Source organism: Tachypleus tridentatus, chromosome 13 (genome assembly GCF_004210375.1).
Source record: "Tachypleus tridentatus isolate NWPU-2018 chromosome 13, ASM421037v1, whole genome shotgun sequence".
Taxonomy (NCBI): Eukaryota; Metazoa; Arthropoda; class Merostomata; order Xiphosura; family Limulidae; genus Tachypleus; species Tachypleus tridentatus.
This window is the reverse complement of record NC_134837.1, coordinates 110,375,250-110,397,539: the sequence shown is the minus strand read 5'-3', so window position 1 is coordinate 110,397,539 and position 22,290 is coordinate 110,375,250. Positions and strand designations below refer to the sequence as shown.

General features: G+C 34.8%; 1 protein-coding gene across 1 annotated transcript in view; it reads right to left on the bottom strand.

Moving 5' to 3' along the window:
- Positions 1-16,216: 16,216 nt before the first annotated feature.
- The window catches only part of LOC143236241 (sodium- and chloride-dependent GABA transporter 1-like), an 11,354-nt gene continuing 5,280 nt past the window's right edge, over positions 16,217-22,290 (bottom strand). The window contains exons 2-4 of the mRNA XM_076474519.1: positions 20,937-21,035; positions 20,124-20,291; positions 16,217-16,967 (exon numbers count right to left, since the gene is read on the bottom strand). Of these exons, the coding sequence (XP_076330634.1) occupies positions 16,875-16,967; positions 20,124-20,291; positions 20,937-21,035 (360 nt within the window). The 3' untranslated portion in view covers positions 16,217-16,874. The remainder of the gene's footprint in view (positions 16,968-20,123; positions 20,292-20,936; positions 21,036-22,290) is intronic.

Genomic DNA, 22,290 nt, shown 5'->3' with positions numbered 1-22,290 from the left:
CTTGCCCCGGGCAACAGTACGTACAAGAGTTCAAGAGGGTATAGGTTTGTCAAGATAAGGTTTCTAGTCATATCTCCATCAAATTGTTACACATCTCCAGCAACGAGAGAATGAAACGGGTATTCATGCTATTTCACATAAAGACATACCAATTAAGTCGTCGAATGCAGCACCTATGGATTTATATACGATCGACCTTGTTCACTGAGGTGAATATGTAAAGACCTCAGAGAGGAGTGGTTTCATATAAAGATGACAGCCTTACTACGTAGGCTTTTTTAATGGAAACTACATTGCAGATTATTGTCGAGATGCACGGACATCAGATAGAGCACGACCGAACGTGGTGACATGGATATGGTGATGCTCCAAAATCCTTTGTGTAACCTAATCAATTACTGCATAGAATGAGCTACACAAGGGCTATCTGCGCTATTTGTTCCTAATTTAGCAGTGTAAGACTAGAGGGAAGGCAGCTAGTCATCACCCACCGCCAACTCTTGGGTTACTCTTTTATCAACGAATAGTGGGATTGACGGAAACATTTTAACGCTCCCACGGCTGAAATAGCGAGCATGTTTGGTGTGACGAGGATTCGAACCCGCGACTCTCGGATTACGAGTCGAACGCCTTAACCCACCTGGCCATGCCGGGTCCCTAAATTCGGTAGGAACACTGGTGTCTTCAACCGAACTGAAGGTTCATTGTCTCACTCTCGACGTTTATCCAATTTTCTTATATGTACTACGATAAAGACGCAACACGAAGTGTTATGGTTTTTAAAATTCCAATATGTATTTAAAATTCATTGACCACGAAATAGGCATTTTATAACATGCCTACAAATTGAATGGTTAGAGTTTTTTGTAATTATTATTAATTCAATTATTATTTTGAATTTTAATTTCTCAGCTCTCATAACCTGATCATGAAATATGAACTTTAAAATTACAAAACGATAGTAAAACACTTTTGATGTTAGAAAAACATATAATTTTCTCATAATTACACAGTATCATTTGATGCACTGGCAATTTCAAAGCTTCAGAGTGAACTAAAAACTACTAATTTAACCGTTTATCTTTACATGTATTTCAAAACATTTTCACTGGAAAAGTCAATTGAAAGTACAAGACATATAGAGTGTTGTGATTGAAACGTGAGAGATTTTTTTCACTTGATAACTACATATATATCGGTCTAACCTGGAGCTCTTTAAAACTTATTCAAATACAGAACTACGATTTTATCTTCACAGGTAGTCGATGTTAACACTGGTATTTCTCTAGGGCCAGGTCACGATGGAGAATTGTTTATTCGTGGACCTCAGTTAATGAAAGACTAGTAGAAAACTGTGTAATTACGCCAGAAACATTTACTCCAGACGGTTGGTATGCAACAGGTTGGTGAAAGACGAATTTAATGGGTGATAGGCTGTCATTTATCTATCGATCAGTAAAGATATATATGGGGTGTCATTACATTTAGTATTTAATCTGTTTACTTTGAGTTCTTAGGTTATGAGTTTATAAAATAACCCGTATAAGATAACAGTTGTTTAGTGACTGCTCAGTGGACTTAGCTGGTCGGTTATTTTATCTGTTAACCCTTCCTTTGTTCAGCTTATCTGAAAATAATTTATTAAAATATTTCATGAAAGTTAATGATACATATTAATTTTAGGATCTATTTGTTGCAAAATAACTTATGCGCATGCACATTAATTTATAATTCAAACTGGTAAAATTTGATCGTATATAAAACAGATAAGCAAAACTTTTACAATTCCAAAACAAAAATAAAAGGAGTAACTTATTGTCTACACGCATATTAAATACACAAACTACTAAACGTTTTCCAATTCTGGAAAGTCAAAACATGTAATTTATATCCACCAAACTGGTTAAACCGATGTTATTGAGTACGTTTTTAAAAATAAAACAATCAGCCAACAAACTAGGAAAGTTATCGTTATGAGCCTTAGACAAAATTTAAGAAATAAAAGATTAACTAACAGGATTGTTCTAGAAGCATAAATAAAACATATCACGATATGATTACTTAAGTATCTGTTTGTACTGGGTCTGGCATGGCCTAGCGCGTTAAGGCGTGCGCTTCGTAATCTGAGGGTGGCGGGTTCGCGCCTGAGTCGCGCCAAACATGCTCGCCCTCCCAGCCGTGGGGGCGTTATAATGTGACGGTCAATCCCACTATTCGTTGGTAAAAGAGTAGCCCAAGAGTTGGCGGTGGGTGGTGATGACTAGCTGCCTTCCCTCTAGTCTTACACTGCTAAATTAGGGACGGCTAACACAGCTAGCCCTCGAGTAACTTTGTGCGAAATTCCAAAACAAACAAACAAAAGTGTTTGTACTTTTTAGTTCATCCGTTTGATCATTCATAGCAAATAAACTTGTACTTTTGTATATTCATTCACGTCACAGGAGACTATGGCCATTATGATAAACAATGAAACCTTTACATCACGGACCTTTTAAAAGAAATGATAAAAATTGGCTTCCACCAGGTTTCTCCATCGGAAATAGAGTCAATATTGTGCAAGCATCCTGATATAGAGGACGCTGCTGTCGTCGAATTCCAGACTTTGAATTAAGAGAAATTCTACGTGGTTTCGTAGTATTGAAACCAGGGAATCACGTGTCTGAAGAAATGTTAAAGCAGTTCGTTTCAGGTATAATCTGTGACATCAGTGTATTGTTTGTTTGTTTTTGGAATTTCCCGCAAAGATACACAAGGGCTATCTGCGCTAGCCGTCCCTAATTTAGCAGTGTAAGACTAGAGGGAAGGCAGCTAGTCATCACCACCCACCATCGACTCTTGGGCTACTCTTTTACCAACGAATAGTGGGATTGACCGTCATATAATAACGCCCCCACGGCTGAAAGGGCGAGCATGTTTGGTGCGACCGGGATTCGAACCCGCGACCCTCGGATTACGAGTCGAACGCCTTAACACACTTGGCTATGCTAGGCTGTGTTATGGTGGGAAAGCAGACGAATCTTTCCATACCTCTGATAGAGTTTTTTTCTACCACGTGAAGAATCTTTTGTCTCCATGGACAAACGAGTTGATAAGTCAATATCTACTTTAGTCTCTGTTCCCATTTTTGCTTATGGTAACAAAACAGGCCCTTTTCCTAATAAAGAAAAATGACGTGGTTATAAACAGAAGGTTTCTCTACCCAGATTTCCTCCACCTAAGTAAAATGTTCACTTTGATACATTGGAAATGTTGAGATTTTTGTTATAATTTAAATGACCTTTGTTGGTTCCTATCAATCCATGTGTCATTCTTTTACAGGAAACTTTCCTGAAACCTGCTGATTCTGCCACTTTTCGACAGTTTTCTTTATATTGGAATAATTTCTTGTACGATGGACTAGTTCATGGTTGGGTGACACTGCTGGTCGTCTAGAATGTTCCCTTCCTGTCTGTGCTATTAAGTACACCCTTAGAAGTTGTAGTCATCCGTATCTCTTTGAGTCATACCGTAACTATTTGTTCTCTCTACCTGTTTCTTGGGGAGTCTTATGATCAGAAAAACCTTGTGCTGTCTTCCTTTTTCATTTTGGAATACGTTAAAGGGCATAGTAATATCTGGGGTGGTGCTGATATTGATGGGAAGGGTCGTTCTGGTGAACGTGTGCTCACAAACCACAACCTATTTCTCGTCAGTATTAGTTCTTTCACATATGCCCCCCGTTAGTACAGCGGTATGTCTTCAGATTTACATCGCTAAAATCTGAGGTTCGATTCCTCTTGGTGGTCTCAGTAGATAGCCCAATGTGGCTTTGCTGTAAGAAAACACACTTTCACATATTTTCATGTTATTGGTAAATATTTTACTGCTATTGATCATTTATCTGTTCCCCTTCATTTTTTTCTCGTTTCTCTTGGAATATTGACTGTAACCCACAGGGCAATGATCATTTTTCTATAGTTTTTGAGAGAAACTGGCTCTCTTTCACTTCCCTCTCGGAAATTTATCCTGCTATTGTCAGTCTACCTTTTATTAATTAATGCTCATCCTATTCCTAAAACCTTGACACTTTTCCCATTGTATTCTTGTCCATGGTAGTCTCCAGCTTGCCATCACGCACAGAAGGCTCAAAAAGGGCTTGGGATACCATTCACAGGTATCTCACTCTTTTTAACTGTATTGCTTTCAAGTAAGGCCGTAATAATGCTTGGCAAGTCTGACTTCAAAGCTAAAAAGAATCTTGGAATAAGTTTACAACCAGCATCTCTTCTACCACTACTTCCAAAGTCATATAGGACAAGATTTGGAAGGTCAGTGAGTGGTATGCTTGCCAATCCTTTCCATTTGACACCCCAATAGCCAGGAAATTACTGATGTACAGAACATTGTCAATACTGTTGGCGAGAACTTTGCCTATCTTTCCAGCACTTCTGTCCCTTCTCCTGCTTTTTTAGCCATTATGTCTCGAGCAAAGTGATCGCTTCTTTCATTATGGGCCAACTGTCTCTACAGCTATAAGTGCTACTTTACAATGGTGGAAATCCAGCTTGCTCTTCATCAGTCTGCAGTGCATCAGTCGGACCTAATGATGTTCACTTCTCTCTCCTGCATTTCTTCTGGTTGATTTTGTTAAAATCTGGTCTGGCAGGAAAACGTTCTTCATCATGATTGGTACAATATCCCAAAATTCCTTATAATTATAATACAGTTGCTTTGACTATCTGTTTCTGTAAAGTCATAGAGAGGATTATTAACGCTCGTCTTGTTTGATTTTTGAATCAAACAACTTTCTCTTGTCCATTTAAAGTGGGTTTCATCAACAACACTTTACCGTGGACCATCTTATTTGACTTGGAACATCAGTCGTGAAATCTTTCCTCAGGAGATAACATATTGTTTCTGTTTTCTTTGATTTTATGACACTTATGGAGGTATATCATTTTGCAGGACCCCCATTAATGAGTTGCAAGGCCATTTGCCCATTTTTATTAAATTACAAGTCTGTATGGTTTGGCTCTTTCCCGTTATTTTACACAGGAACTTGGAGTTCCTCAGGGCTGTGTCTTAAGTGTCACACTTTTCGGTATAAAGGTCAAAGCTGTCACTATAAAACTTCCTCCTACTGCTGCAAATGGGCTCGATATCAACGACTAACGTATGTCATGTTGGTCGTCGAATATGAAGTTTATTGAGAGGTAGCTTCAGACTGCCCTCAATTGCTTGTTGAAATGAGCTGCAGCAAACAGTTTTACCTTTTTCTTCAAAACTGTTTGTATGCACTTTTGTTATTAACGGGGTCAACATCCAGATCTCAAGACTTGTCCTGGTGATGTAGTTCTTCCCATTGCTACTGAGGCAAAGTTTTGGGGGCTTATTCTTTATCATAAGCTTACGATCATTCCTCACATCAAGCAGCTACGTGTCAAGTGTATGAGAGAACTGAACATCTTCTGTGTTCTCTCTTTCATCTTTTGTGAACAGATCAATGTTCTGTGCTCAAACTGTATTGTGCTTTTATTCAATCCTAACTGGACTATGTGTTTCTGGTCTATGGTTCTGCCAAAACCTCGCCCTTGAAAATGTTGGACTACTTTCACCATTTGTGACTTCAGTTCTAAACAGGGGCTTTCTGCACTTTTCTAACCCAGAGGTTGTACTCTAAGTTCCACAAACTCCTCTTAACCACTGCCATTTGCTACTTACTCTGTAGTATGCTACTAAACTTTGATCCTTACCACAGCATCCTACTTGGTGTTGTGTCTTCCTTCTACAACGGTCTGTGCACTTTCAGAACAGATAGTCTGTCATTCGTACCTTTGGCATTCGCATCACAGCACAACTAGCTAAATTGGGCCTATCATTGGATGACAATGTTGTCTTCACCAATCAGTCCATCCCGCCATGGCTTATTAACAACTCTACCTCTGACCTATCTTTGAGTCATCTGAGGAAGAAGAATACTCCCAAGCGGAAGTACAGTCTTCTCTTTGTTGAACATCTTTTGAACCGTTCTTCTATTCACGATTATACGGGTGGTTCAAAATCAGGTGATTCTGTGGGTTTTGCCATAGTTTGTTGTGGCTCGATGGTTGCTCATAGGACTCTTTCTTTCGTTTCTGTGTTTACTGGCTATTTTTCTTGTCCTGGATTTCATAAGGGCTATGCAATACACAGATTATACTACTTACACTGACTCGCTTAGTTTTCTACTGGTCCTGAAATTGTTTCAAGTTACTTCTCACCATCTTCTTGTTGATGTTCAAAAACGACTAGCCCATTTCTTTTTATCTTCTGTTTCTACCCAGGTTTCTGGATACTTGACCACGTCGGTATTCGCGAAAAAGTGCTCACTGACATCAGAGGTAAATCCGCCTGTTTTGATACTGTCACAGTCGTGCTTTTCACATGTTTTGATTATGGCCTTGAATGTTGGACAGCTTTATTCACAATATTGACACTGTACAACTTAATTGTATTTTTTACATTTTTATGGAACATTGACGTTTTAAATTCTATTTGAGAGGGAATTGTTTCGTTTTAACTCACTTTATTTTTACATTTTACTGAATTTTACTTTTCATTTTAGTGGTTGTTTGGTGCAGATAGCCTAGTTGTTTTACACCAAAAAACGTCAAGCAACAAACAACTCAACTATCTGTCAAAATCTGTGTTCATATATCCTGTTAACAAGTTACAATAAAAGTGTGCAAGGTTTTTAACAAACTTCTTTAAAGTCTTCAGAAAATGTTCACATGAAAAGCTGAAAATAAATCTAAATGTCCAATAGCTCTAACATCATATGCAAGGTGAACTAATCCGTGAACATTATACACTAACAAATCATTCCCATAAACTTGATCATAATGCTGTACAAGACACTAGAGCATTATGTGCAAAATTACAACTGATTAGGCACAACTTTGGGCTTGCTAATATATGTGTGCCAACAAACAGTAGTAGAAATATTTTGAAAACAGCTTTAACAAGAATGTTACCTAAAACAGCAAGGCCAGTATAAGATAGAAACTGAGGAAATTCAGTTGTCTTCCAGTGATCAAGCCTTTTGCAAAGATCTATACTTCCTAGAAAACTCTGAAGGAATATGTTATTTATGCCTAATAAGTTTTTCTTATAAATCTAAAATGCTATGAAAAAGTAGTCGACGTTTAAGGAGTCATAAGACTTCTACTTCATTTCTGAATGATAACAAAAGATAACTCAAGAACTGGTAACAACCCGAGATAATGATTCTCATGCACCTTTTATTAGAAGCAACGTATTTTTGTTTTCTACATTTGTTTTTAGATATGTCATTCGATTTGATACATTCTCCAGACTGCTTGCATTTGTCACAGCCATAATAGGCACGTGCAATTTAGTATTTTTAACAAATGACTATGCTGGAGTATCACTCACTACTGTTGATATTTTTATGATTAGTCTATATTCTCCGAACCAAATTCTGCCTCCAAATATTATAGATATTGTACAATTATCTCTAAAAATTCTTCGTATTAACTTGACTTTTTTTTTACTATAGAAAAGCCGAATTATAGGGAGATGAACTTGATAGAAGCCCTAAAGCATTTCCACAATTGGCTAGAACTTTGAAATAAAGGAAGTCAGTTAATATTTATTTGCAACTTTAAACATTTGTCATTATAAATGTCCCACTTTAGAGATATTAATATATTCTGAAATACAGATATAATTTCGAAATTATTATAACAAGTATCAGCTTTTTGTGAATACCTAAAGTTATTGTTTTTAACTGATTTCTGCACCTTTGGGCAATATTGGATGATGTGCTTTCAATCTAACAAATAAAAATAAAATTCAAATTCCACGAACAGACTGGTTGAACGGCGTAAGGAATAGTACCAGTTTATTCTGGAATCAATAAACACTGGAGAAGTTACCATAAATTTCCACAGTTAACAGATGATGGCGCTCCTGTTTGACAGGACCACCACACTGGATGTTTTCATTGTGAAGAGATATGGATCTGTAATTCATATTTTATATTCCCTTTTAGATTTTAGTTACCCCAAGCATCTCTTACAATAAGTCTTCAAATTCAGTGAAGTCAGTTGTATGGTAAGAATATTCAACAGCAGGATGGTAATAACACCTGTGTTTTTGTGCCAAAGCATTTCTGGCACAGTTCCTTCACACAGCTTAGACAGGAAATACAGAAGTAAACGTTAAGCAGAAAAAAAAAAGAGATCACATTTATTGAATTGCCTAGAAAACGGGGCACTGGCATCTTTACCTCAAGAAGCAGAAGACACCAATTGTAAAGTGAATGTGTATTATCAATGTTCAGTAACATGAATTTGTATGTGTAGACTTCAAAGGATGCAAGAAAAGCTATTAAATATGACAGCATGTTTTCAAAATAATGTAAATTATTGTACCAAAGACACTATGTACTAGTAAGAAGGGATCATGAAGGTGAGTGGTTATGTGACAATTGTAAAGAGGATCCAATGGGTAAAAGTAAAGCTTCATGGAAATAAGATAGTTGTACCTTATTGTGTATCATAATATAACTTAATTTATAAATATGCTCGCTTATTTAAAAATAAAGTGAATATATTACACTGTAGACTGAGACGTATTTGTATATAGATGAGGTGTGTTCCAATTTTGATTATATTTTTTACATAAATATCAACAATGTCGGACAACATTATGGAAACGTTGCCTTACATTTTAATGACAATCGCTTGTAGACTAATCATATTTCATAACAAAATATAGATAAAACACTTGTTATTGAATTTAAGAAGATAACATTCATAAGAGTGTTTCACCCAGATTTCCTTCTATCATTTTCAACCTACACAAACTATACAAAGATTCTGGCTTTTTTTCTTTTCTTTCTTTTCACGTTCCTCGAGCATACATTTTGCGGTATCAAAATAAGCATGAATGACAACACAGAACTAGATTAAGTAACACGAACATGTATTGATCTGTGATCAAATTGTCTAACTTGTCATAACCCACAAATATGTGATCTCATTACAAATGAATATATTAACATCTCTTTGAGTATAATATTGAAATAAAATAAATATACATTGTCGTTTTCTTTTTATTTTATTTATTCTGTAAGTAAGAACCTCAAGTAGTGTTATGGGCAAGTTATAACAGACACAAAACGTTTTTTCTTTTTTTTCTACTGAATATATCTGTATTTCTCCGGTAGGAGACTATTATGCAAGGTAGCTTGTAGCTCATAAAACCCAGAACTCTGAATAAGATCAGCATGGTATATTAGGAGGTCGTTTTGTTGTGTTGGGCATTTCATAAGGAAGTAACTCAAGCAGTGTTATGGACAAGTTATTATACACACAATATATATATTTTTTTTTACTCTGTAACATATCTGTTTGTTTCTCGCATTAGGAAGTTATTATACAAAGTAGCCTAAACTGTGTAAAAGGAACTAACTAGCTATTATGCACACAAATTATATTTTTACTTTATAATGTAGCTATGTGTATCATCGGTGAGAAGCTATTTTCCAACTATATAACTCAACTTTCAATGAAGCTAGACACCGAAACGTAAATGGTAAAGTATAGAAGGTCTTTTGAATTATATTGAATATATTATTTCGTGCATAAGCCTTAGATGATTTTAATTACAAGTTAAATTTTTTTGCAAATTAATTTTTGTCTGTAATATCACTTATTTTTCTTTACGTAATATTAGTAAATTTATTTAACAATTCATAAAAACTGTTCTTTACTGAACCTTAGCTTCACCATGTGTCCCCCACTTTTATAACTTTTATGATTATGTCGTACCTTGAGGCATTTCGTCAAGGTAAGGATTATGTCGTACCTTGAGACATTAAATTATGTTATATTTTGAGGCATTTCTTCAAGGTAGGGATTACGTCGTATCTTGAGGCATTTTGTCAAAGTAGGGATTATGTCGTATCTTGAGGCACTTCGTCAAGGTAGGGATTATGTCGTACCTTAAAACATTTTTTCAGGTTTGTTTTAATTATAATTCACGTGATTATACAGTAACAAATTATTGGTAAGGTTCCGGCTGGTAGCTAGTTCCAGTTTTCTTCCAACCTTTAGTTCATCCCAGCTCCACTTTCAACAACATTCTACTGTTTCAGATCATAAAGATATCATCTACTCAGAGTTATTACACACGTAAAGATATTCCTGGAAGTTTATCTTGAGAATGCTAAATCACAACTAGAACATAACTACCTACTCAGAAACAACCAGATACAATTCCTATTCCAATAAATAAAATTGGTAAATATCAAATTATTTTGTGTGTGTGTGCTGATAGAACAATATCATTATCCCTTGATCTCCAAAACACTTGACTTAGCCACATTGCAGTAACTGGAAAAGCACTAAATTTCTAAGTTGACAGAAAAGTTCCTTAGGTAATAAAGCAAAATTAACAGTAAACTATGTTAAAGTTCAAGAAGACCCAGTGAAATGAGTGACGTGCTGATAACGTGTGAAATTCCTGATTGTTATATTAATGATATTCAAAGTTAAAGCACCGAAGGGCTCGGTTTCTATCATTCAAGGTAAATGCTGAAACCTCACTAAATTTATTTCTTCATGATACTTTGTGTTTTATAAAATAATTGTTTGTCTGTAATTAAGCACAAAGCTCCACAATGGGCTATCTATTTTCTGCCCACCACAGATATCCAAGCCCGAATTCTAGCGCTGTAAGTCCGTTGACATATTGCAGCGACACTTGGGGGGGGTGGGGTGAATAATGCTTTCTCCAATTAAATGCATCAATTTTATTAACAAAGAAAATGTAAAAATTATATTTTGGTGTCATTGAACCTAAAAATTAGTCTACATTTCTGTTTAATTTACTTTCGTCCTCTGGTGAGTCATCGATAAGTCTACAGACAGACATACAGCACCTAAAACGTCGGGTTTGATTATTCGCGGTAGACAAAGAGGAGATAGCCTATTGTGACCTTTGTACTAAGAAAACAACATATTTTATTTTGCGAAATTAAGATGTTATAAAGGTGACCTAAGGGAAGTTTAAGGTGATGATACTTACTGAAGTCATCATTCGAAAAAGTATTTAAAATCAATTAGATTTATAAATCTAAAAACTATGAAGAATAAAAGGTCAATTTTACCCTTGAATATTTAAGATAAATACCCACCGGCCTCAACCAAACAGGCACACAAGATAATTTTATTTTTTGAGAAAGGTAATCACATTTAGGGCTAGAATCTTAACTTCTTTTTTATTCACTTTCAGATTTATATAATCCCAGATTATTCATTAGAACATTGTTTAATGTTATTCATTTATTTTATTTTGTTTGCTTTGGTGGATATTTTACAGACTAGGTGGGCGTGGTCTGAGGGTTAACTTGCTGAACTACGGATAGAAGAGTCTAAGGTTAGAGCTTTTGATGTACCGCTACACGATTTAAAAATTTTCATTTAAATGAAAACGTAACAAAGTACAAAAATTCTGAAACAAACAAGTTATCTTCTGGGGACCTTTATAATTGTCCAGAAGCCTGGCTGTTTTGGTCAACAGTAGCCACATAAGCGATAATGCTACTAACTACTTGCCTATATTCTGGTCAACATTTCTAAACTAAAATGTCTATGCCAGAAACTTTGGGCATCTCATAAGGTTTAAATTACCGCACTTAATTTACGTCCCAGTTTCTGGGTATGCATAAGTAAATCTGTTTCACCAAAGAATATTCTGTTGTGTGGTTGATTATACGTGCTAGTTGTAACAGTTGTTTGTATCTAGATAGATACCTTGTTAAAACAAATGTTTTTAGAGAGTGTAAAGCCTACGAATTAGACAAAGTGATTGCGTATTTCACTTCTTCAAACAACCAAAAAAACATAACAGTTAAATGTGTAATACGACCTGTTTGTGTATATGCTGTTTTGATATACCCTATCAAGTACGTAAATTGTGTAAAATGTTTCGAAACTAATTAATGTAAACATACACTTTCGAAATGAGTAGTTGTGTGTTTCAAATGTTTAAAATTATGTGCACTTACACCTGTCAAAGGAGCAGCTTTGTATCACATTTCTAAAAACATAAATTTACCAAACTGCTATTTTTGTTTCATTCGTTTGAATATGTAATTATATGATCACGTATCAGTTACTTTGTCTCACACGTTTTAAAATCAACTATCTTGCTACATGTGTGTAGTATAGAATTCCCTTTTGTTGAAACTAAATTTCCCGAAAAACACATGAGAAGACGAGCTTGTAAACTAGAACTATAATTATACTTGTCATAAGACATTAATAATAAGCCCATTACATTGTTAATATAAATACTAAGGCATGTTCAAGAATTAGAATGTATAATAAGAGTATTTCAACAACATTATATTTGTCATATCCATTGCCGATGACTCGTTTCGCTCAAATCAGAACTATTCATGTTGGTCGCAATACCACAAACACAACGGTGGCTGTAGCAATATTTATATTAATCACTTGATCCGACATTTGTTATGAGTGTACGGTTTTTGCAACTCGACAAAGAAATCATTTTTCGTCGACTTCCAAAAAACCCTACTCGTCACAACTGTTGTTCTGTCAATTGTTTATCACACCAGCTAGCAGAAAACACATCTGTCAAATATGTAATCATGTGTTATATATTTTAAACAAAGAACGAACTGAACATACTCAGATTTAAAGGTTTGCGCTGTGTTACAACTAACTGAATTTACTACTGTGCAAAGCCATGTGAGTTTGTTTTCAGCGTTGTTAAATTCAACTATTTCAATACACACGTCTTTAGTATGTTGTATTTTCTCCAGAGCTAGCATATGGGAAGAGGGATATGGGTGGCCATCCTTATCAAGTTTAGATTCTGCGTCCCATTTATAGATCCCAAATTTATATTAAAAATATGTGACAAATGTAAATAAAAATTAAGATACAATACAAATAAATCTAAACTTAATATGGCCATGTGATGAGGGTCGCGGGTTCGAATCCCCATCCCATCAAACATGCTTGCCATTTCAGCTGTGAGGGCGTTCCATGTTACGACCAATCCCACTATTCGTTGGCAAAAGAGTAGCTCTAAACTTAATAATAATAACGCAGAGTTACGCGTCACAGCGCTCATGCTATCGCTAGGGACGCGTTTCCCACATTCTCGTTGTTTGCCAGTCGTTGAATAAATTATATATTGAGTTATACTTTTATCTACTGTTTACTGTTAAACCACATATAATAGCAGTAGGCTAATCATTAGATATCAGTGATATTATCTTTTATTTGTATATCACGTAAACTAGCTGTATTATAACGATACATTTATTAACCTTAGTTCTGTTATTACTATTGTTACTACGTGTACCAAGTATATGCCACAGATAGAACACTATTAATTTGAGTTATATAGTTTACAATGTAAACGGACAGTAGTAGCTATACTATATTTGTTTTGTTTGTATGGTTTAGTGATTTTTTGTATTATTTGGCCATAGAGACGTTTTACGTCATATGATGGGCGTGGCTTAGTGACTGTAACTTTCTTGAAAGTTTAGAAAACTATTTAAGCAATATAAAATGCGAGTTATGCTAGAGTAGATTTTATGGAGTTCAGTGGTGATTAATTATTGGGTTAATCTGTTACTGTCAGCCGGTTAGTTTGTACTTCTGCACTGAAACACAGATAAGAAAAAGTATTGTACAAAAGAAGTTAATTTTTGTTTCCCTTATAAGGTGTCAGAGGGTCACCTGTTTTAACCACTCGTGCCATTAAACAGTAGTATTTCGTCAATCATGCAGTCAGTAAACATTAAAATAACGTCACATAAGGGATGCTTAACGTAGCAATTTATACTGTAAGTTGTTTAAAATCTACGTATTACATGAATCACAAGAATAATTTTGTACAACACAATATAACACATGAACTTCAAAAGCAAGAAATAAAAATATTTGTTTCTCTTAGTTTTGATTTTAATTATTCTTGAAACAGAACACTTTCGGGGACCATGTTGAAAGTTCATCTGATATTACTATTAACATTTACTGAAATTAGACTTATCACCTAACATTAGTTTAACTAATTTGTAGAACTGGTATTAGAAAAAATAAAACGTTTTTGTTATTATTATGTGGACTAGACTTTTGTATTCTTTTAAACTGAATTCCCACCCCATAAGAATCCACTCAGTAAGCGAAATCATTGCAGCGTTACCTTAGTTTCTCTATCACTGAGAACTGTTTGATTGTTTGTTGTTAAACAAAAAGCTAAACAATGGGCTATCTGTAGTCTACCCGCTACAGACGAACCATTGATCAAGTGTGTCGATAATTAATCTTTTAAGTAATGTGTCCTTGATCTTACTATTGATGCAGTAATACTTTTGGTTTAATATTTACGTCACGTGTACCACAATACGAGAGATGTAACGTTTTATCATGTTGATGGTAATAATCCAGTTTCTACGATATTTCAAACGTTTGTGGTTTTTTAAACGGCTTGAAGTTATAAGAAGGAAGATCAACACTGATACATTAACCATTGAAGATAACCATTTATTTAACCATATTTAACTAATTCCATTAAGATTATTTATTAAAATAAAGAAATGAAACATGTTGTATTCAACAGGAAATAAAGCGATAGACTACTAATACGTCTAAAGGGACTTAAAGTATAGTTAAACAAGTGGCTGTACTATCCAACTGGTTTGAAACGGTTGACAAAAACAGTCAACCGTTATTTACTGTTCTTGTTTTAATAATTAACTTAAATAAGCTTGTAATAAGAAAACATTTTTGTTGCAGAAGATTTGTCTAGGGTGCGTCCAATGTTTTTGCCGTCTTATGCTAAATATTGTAGTGTGTAATAAACAGCGACATTTGTCTCTGTAATGTATGAAAATTGTTACAATATTATGCTAGTTACCGAAAACTAAGGTAAATATTATAATAACGTCATCTGTTTCTAGAACAAAGTTATTACAATAACATGTCGGATATCGTGGAATATTATATTAAATATTATAATGAGAAGATATTTTCCCAGAACATAGTTATAATAATATAATACTAATTACCATATTACATGGTAAAAAATGAAAACATTTGTCTTCAAGACATACAAAAGTTATTAAATGTATATGTTATATATATATAAACAATCAAAACTGATATAATTCATATATTGTCCAACATAAGTAAACAATTTCTTTTGAATACTTAATTTTACTTATACGAGTAAACACTGTTGACAACAAAACACTCATTCTAAATCATTTACTGCGTTTTCATCTCATGGCTACAAAGATACAGTCACCTGGAATACTTACTTAAGTATCGACAGTATGATCAATAGGGAACTTAATGTTGTTAATCGACATGCGATCACTCACGACATGTGACCTAATTTATGGCTATAGTGTTACCACTGTTGAACTTCATTACTGCATACAACCTCTTAATGATAACAGTTTGATTACTTTTACTTTCTAGATGGCGTATATTAAACTTCTTGTAAAGACAGAGGCGACATTCCGAAAGAGACACATTTTACAAAATACGATTTCTACCAAAATGATGCATCTGTTTAACTAATCAACTGTGGAAAGAAATGTGACATTTTATATGCAAATCTCCAGAAGTAGAATGCTTGTCTTAATTGAAAATAATATAAAAATGGCTCATCCTTTCATTTGGCAACAGCAATAGTCAGGTGCGTAAGTATGTCCCTTCAATTGCAGGAGACCCGATCGAAAAGGGGAATTCGGAGGGCCTGAAATCTTAAGAATTGCCGAGAAGGGGAATAGATGTAGTCACACTTCTGACAATAGTATTTGTGAAATGACACACCTGTCTCATTTAAACAGCAATGGGAAGATAACGGGTGTAACACATGCTTCATCAGACAACAGTGGTGATATATCGAAAGTGACACAGTACCTAATCCAGCAAGTGTTGATAGACCAGAAGTAGTGCACCTATCTAATTAGACAACAGTGTTGATATACCGTGAATGATACACATATCTAATCGAACAACAGTGATGATCAACCGAAATCAACCTATCAATTCAGCAACAGTGGCGATAAACTAGAAGAGATACATCTATCTAATCCAAAACAGTTATGATAAACCGAATGTGACGCATATATTCAATCTAATAACAGCGGTGATGAACTGGAAGTGATGACGCACTTATCTAGTTCAAAACTCTTGATAAACTAGAAGCGGCATACCTAGCTAATTCAACAACAGTAATCAAAAGTAATTCACTTTGCTAAACTAATAGCAGTAGTGAGAATCCGGATGTGACGATCTTGTTTCATCAAACAGCAGTGATAAGAAACTGGAAAAAACGCACTTTCCTAATCTAACACTTGTAGTGATAACTGGGAATGATAAGTCTACTTAAATTAACAAGGTTTCACCACCTTTTAGATTTTAACAATGTACGAGTAGTATATGATACACTAATAAAAGAAATAAACAATTGTACGTTTATCATAAAGTATCAAAAGCATGAAACAAATATGACTAGCTGTTCTTCGCATATTTAGAAAATTCTAATATCAGTGTGGTGTGGTACATAATACACAATACGTTGCCAGTTTTCTTATTAAACTAATGAAGATTTGATATAAAGACCTGCGTTTAAAGCTTTTGTAAAGTTCAACGTGACATTGTATATGGAAACAGAAAACAGCAAGAAGTTTTATATCCATGATCGGGGTTAAGCCTAACAAACACAAATAAATGAAATGTATGCATATTTCACTGACATAAATTGCACCTGTTCAAGGACAGAGTAGGCTAAGTAGCAGAGCACTAGTCTTTTTTTAGCAAGATGAAGCTTCTTCAAACACTTGCGTAGGAAGCGTTGATTGGTAGACTCTCGTGTTCTGCTTGGTTTACTCCGGGCTTCTCGGGTTGGAAAGCATCAATTACTCTCTGGAAAGAAGTGTGAGACAAATATTACTTTTATATGCAGGTCAAATCCGCGTAGAATTTAATATGTGTTTTACATTCTCACAGCATTTTGTTTGTAATAAATACTTAATAGCCTGTTTAAATGCATCGATGTACAGATACTTGAAGATAAAAATTAAAATAATGGGTCGGATAACGAGTTCTTCACTAATATACTCGTGTTATATGCTATATATACACGTGTATATATTTCTCTATCAGTACAGAAAATAATAAACATAAAAATCATAATGTGTATGTTTAATAGAGTTTTTGCACTGTATTTTATATAGTGTTTTCCTGGGTTATTCAAATGGTTGTCCATGTTTATCTCCCGTCAAACCAAACATGCTCGCCCTTTCAGCCGTGGGTGCGTCATAATGTTACAGTCGATCCCACTATTCGTTGGTAAAACAGTAGTCCAAGAGTTGGCGGTGAGTGGTGATGACTAGCTGCCTTCCCTCTAGTCTTACACTGCTAAATTAGGGACGGCTAGTGCAGATAGCCCTCGAGTAGCTTTGCGTGAAATTAAAAAACAACATGTATATCAATTTAACTCACAGCTTAATGTACACAGCCTTTAATGCAATGATCGTTTTCACATATGAATCAATGTTTAAGCTCTTTATATATAATTTATGAAAAACAAATACTGTACGTTCCGGCACACAAACATGTAGTTTTATGTACTTTTCTGTACAGTTGTCTAACTTGTATTTGGTTTTGATAAAACATAAATTAAAATAAAATTGTATAAATAAAGATTTAGGGCTTTCCGTTTATATTTCCAAATGAACCAAAACATTCTACAAAAGTAACGTAAACGCAGAAGATGTAATATCTGATAAGATGCTACCTTTATGATAAAATTTAAACTGGTGAACTGGTGAGTATTTTACTTATACCTCGGTAACTGTTGCACCAGAAATAACCAGAATAATATATTACTGGTGCATTTTTCTCCTGAATACCTGGTGAGACAATGGTAATTTCATGAACTTACAATTCTTACATCCGGCTGCGATTCGCTTCAGTGGACACAACAGATAGCTTAATCTGGCTTTGTTCTAAAACAGATAAACTGACAGCAAACAAATGAATGTGGATTTGTTCTAAAACAAATACACCAACAGGGAGATAGCTTCGTGTGACTTTGCTGTAAAACAACTAAACCGAAGGCCGTTTTTTTCATATGGTATTTTTGCATATATATATATATATATATATATTGGATTTGGACATTCTACCATTCAGAATATATATAAATTCTCATCCTGAAGGTGAAGTAAAGTTGGTTATTTTTACTATGCAAATCGAAAGTTCGAATCAATCTCTGTCAATCTTTCTTTTTTCAAAGTTATTTTGATAAAGTTTGTAATCGAGGCAGCCAGGTGTACGTGATGGACCCCAAAGCAAAACGCTCAACGAACAGTTAATTATCATTATAGGCCCGGCATGGTCAAGCGTGGCCGTGCGACTCGCAATCTGAGGGTTTCGGGTTCGCATCCCCGTCGCGCCAAACATGCTCGTCCTTTCAGCCGTGGGGGCGTAGTCATAATATTACGGTCAATCCCATTATTCGTTGGTAAAAGAGTAGCCCAAGAGTTAGCGGTGGGTGGTGATGACTAGCTGCCTTCCCTCTAGTCTTACACTGCTAAATTAGGGATGGTTAGCGCAGAGAGCCCTCGAGTAGCTTTGCGCGAAATTAAAAAAAAATCATTATAGTAAGATTATTGGATGGAAAATTATAGAAATGAAGTTATAATATAGAAAAGTGACCATAATAATTTTGAGGAAATGATGTAGAAGAGACTATTTGTCCTGTTTTGCAACTGAGACCACAATTAAGTTAACTATGACATCAACTTCTGTAGTCATAGGCTGGGACACATACACATCAAATGAATAAATAATCAAACTTAATTATGTTAATAACCTTATCCAGCTCTGCCTCGCTCCGTTTAATAAAGTTAGGTATAAAAATTGGACTACAGACGTTTTTCACATGATTGTAGTGACTATTTAATACCAACGAAAATCTTCTGCCTGTTTATGGATACATTTCACAATGAAAATATTTTGGGGGATATTTCTTGCTTCTCGATGGAGACTATAGATTTTCATAGAAGTAAAATTCAAGATTCTTATTAAATTTTGCGCATTAAATGTACAAAATTCACACAGTGAAAATATTGACCACATTTTTACTGTAAAATAGGCTGTTTTGAACATGAATTGACGCAACTGCTTTGTAATTTCTGTTAAGTTTCTCGACTCGGCTGCTACATTTTTTCATTTCCGATCTACTTCCTCTGTTTTACGACAATTTTCCGGAAGAATTAACGCTATTGAAAATACTCACAGAGATACTGTTCATTTTTTTCCAATTTACGTATGTTTCCAGGACAGTAAAGATGGAGGATTGTAGTTTTCTTAAAATAACTTCCAAAATGGTTAAGGTAAGACATTTGAAGTGTGTTAAAAAAGCTTTAAAAAGAAACCAACTATGAACTGAGAGTCACTTTTATTTGTAGGCTTTCATCAAGGGCAGAGTTGAGAATAAAATTTACCGCTCATGAAAAGCAATCAGATTATATATTTACTTAAGTTTAAATTAAAAAATAATAACAACATTTGTAAAACCGCTATCAAGCATAAAGATTTATAGCATAACCGTGAAGTACTCAAGAATCATTGTAATCAGTATGACCAATTATTGCATTATCACTCTTTTGGGGAACCGAATGTTAACTGTCCATTATTTACTGATCTCAGTATGGATTATCCACTTTCAGGCAAGTAAAATATTAAATATTTACTCTGAAGCAGCATTTTCTGGAGTTGCAGCCCTCTGAGGGCACTTTTATGAGTCAAAAATCACAAGATCTCCTGCTCTATTATGACACCCAGTAAGCGGCTAATTTTTATGAGATATATGTATATTCCCCAACCCCAGTTTCGTACCTGGATTGGAGCTTGAAAGTGAGAGTGAGATAAAACACGATGCTGTGTAACATAAAAAGTTCTTACTTGAAAGAAAGTGGTGTATAGGACGGTGGTTTTTAAAATATATATTTTATGTGTATAAAAAAATTCAAAATTTTACTTTCGGACTATAGAACATGTTAAAGCTATTACCTGAGTGAAGGTTCCAGGTGTAATTATGATACGATATATCATGTATATTGGGATAAATGACAAGGACGATACTGTTAAGAGCCAACCAACAGTTATAGACCACTTTGGATACTGGTAATCTTGCCATTCCAAGTCCTTATAATAAATCATAGCGAACAGGAAAATGCACTGTGAATAGAGGAAACACAATGACAAACGACCATAATAAAGAACTATGTATAATAGAGACGTAATACGAGAAATGATAGTGAATATCAAGTGTTTTACGAATTATACATTTTAAGGCCTAGCTTACAAACTAGGAACAATGCAAAATTTTCATTGTTTGCAAGAAACGTTAATAATTATTCGAAACAGTGCACATAGTATTTGTACAGTTGTTGTTTGTTATTGAGCACAAAATATACAAGAGCTTATTTGTACTCTATCTACAACGAGTATCGAAACCCGATTTCTAGCGGTATAAGTCCACTGACACACCATTGTTCCATATGTAACAGATGCAAACTTAATTATTTATACAAGAAACGCTATCAATTATTCAATGCAGCACAAGCGCTATTTGTATAGAAACGACAGTAATAGTGATCCATGTGTGATGCATAATTACACTTAACTATATGTAATGCACATTAACAATAATTATGAATTATGAGCAATAGAGACAGTATTTATACACCAACGACAGCAGCAATCAACAATGAGGATAAAAATGGTAAGTTAAAGCCGACTGAGGCTAGAGAAAGGTAAAGACCTCATATAAGAAATTCCTTCAGCGAATGTTCAACAAGTTCCATGTACAGTATAACTTACGAATATAAAAATAGGGCTGACGTAGGTCCAGCAGAGCCTCAAAAGATCCCAGGTCTCAATCCTAGCATTTTCTGTACTTGTCCCGAAAACCGCTGAGCTCTAAGATGCATACAATAGAAGTTTGTCAAAATATATTTTTATGATATTTTAAAACATTAAGCCTATATATATCTTTTTTTTCGCATACATCTGTATATACAACTTTATAACAAATCGGAATTTTAGGTAAAACAATAATAGATGTGAGAAACAAACTGCATATATATAAAGTATTGCCTGTATTCTCTTTTTGTTCTTGTTGAAAATAAGTGTGTGACAGAGCAACAGCGTCAAACTAAAACTTTTGAAAACTCCCACAAACTAACAGATACTCCTGAGGCTCATCGTTTAGTCTGGGATTTATTACGTAACAAACTGTCTTTCGATACAATAGTCTATTGTGTAGCTGTACAAGTAACAAAGAGATATTCTAGTTCCTATGGGACCCGGCATGGCCAGGTGGTTAAGATACTCGACTCGTAATCCGAGGGTCACGGGTTCGAATCACCGTCACACCAAACATGCTTGCCCTTTCAGCCGTGGGGGCGTTATAATGTGACAGTCAATCCCTTTATTCATTGGTAAAAGAGTAGCCCAAGAGTTGGCGGTGGGTGGTGATTACTAGCTGCCTTCCCACTAATTTTACTCTGCTAAATTAGGGACGGCTAGCGCAGATAGCCTTCGTGTAGCTTTGCGCAAATTAAAAAACAAACCAAACTGTCCTTTGACTGCTGTGCAGGTTTGCTAGTGAGATATGTCCGTCCCGAACAATTTTGAAGAAAAATCAATTATGGGCCAAGTTTCTGTGGGTTACATCCTGAGTTGCTATACAAGAAATTAGTGTTGATGAGTGTTATTGTGTGTGTATATGTATATGCGTATAGACCTCGCATTCTCTAGAGAAATTCATTCTTGTAGGGGTGTTGTTATAATGTATGATTCTTTACTTGTTGTGCACAAATTCAGTTTACAAATGTCGCTTTTCGCTGTACCTAGAATCAATTTGGTGAAATACATTTCTGTATTATCTCATCTCAAGTGTTTATTACATACGAGTTATGTGTTCCTCAAAGTTTCGCATTACATGTTTTATTACATAACATTTCCATTGTTCAATACTTGGCAGAAAGCCCGTTGCTTTTAAGTTCTAAAATCTTCCAGTGTTTACCAATTACACTGTCTGTATTGGTTATTTCATATAATGTCAGATATTTTTACAGATGTGTGTTTTTTTTTGTTGTTAATTTTTTTTTTGATGTAGCTGAAGCTCACGTTTCGAAACATGTATCTAATATTCAATTTATCTTTCTTGTAA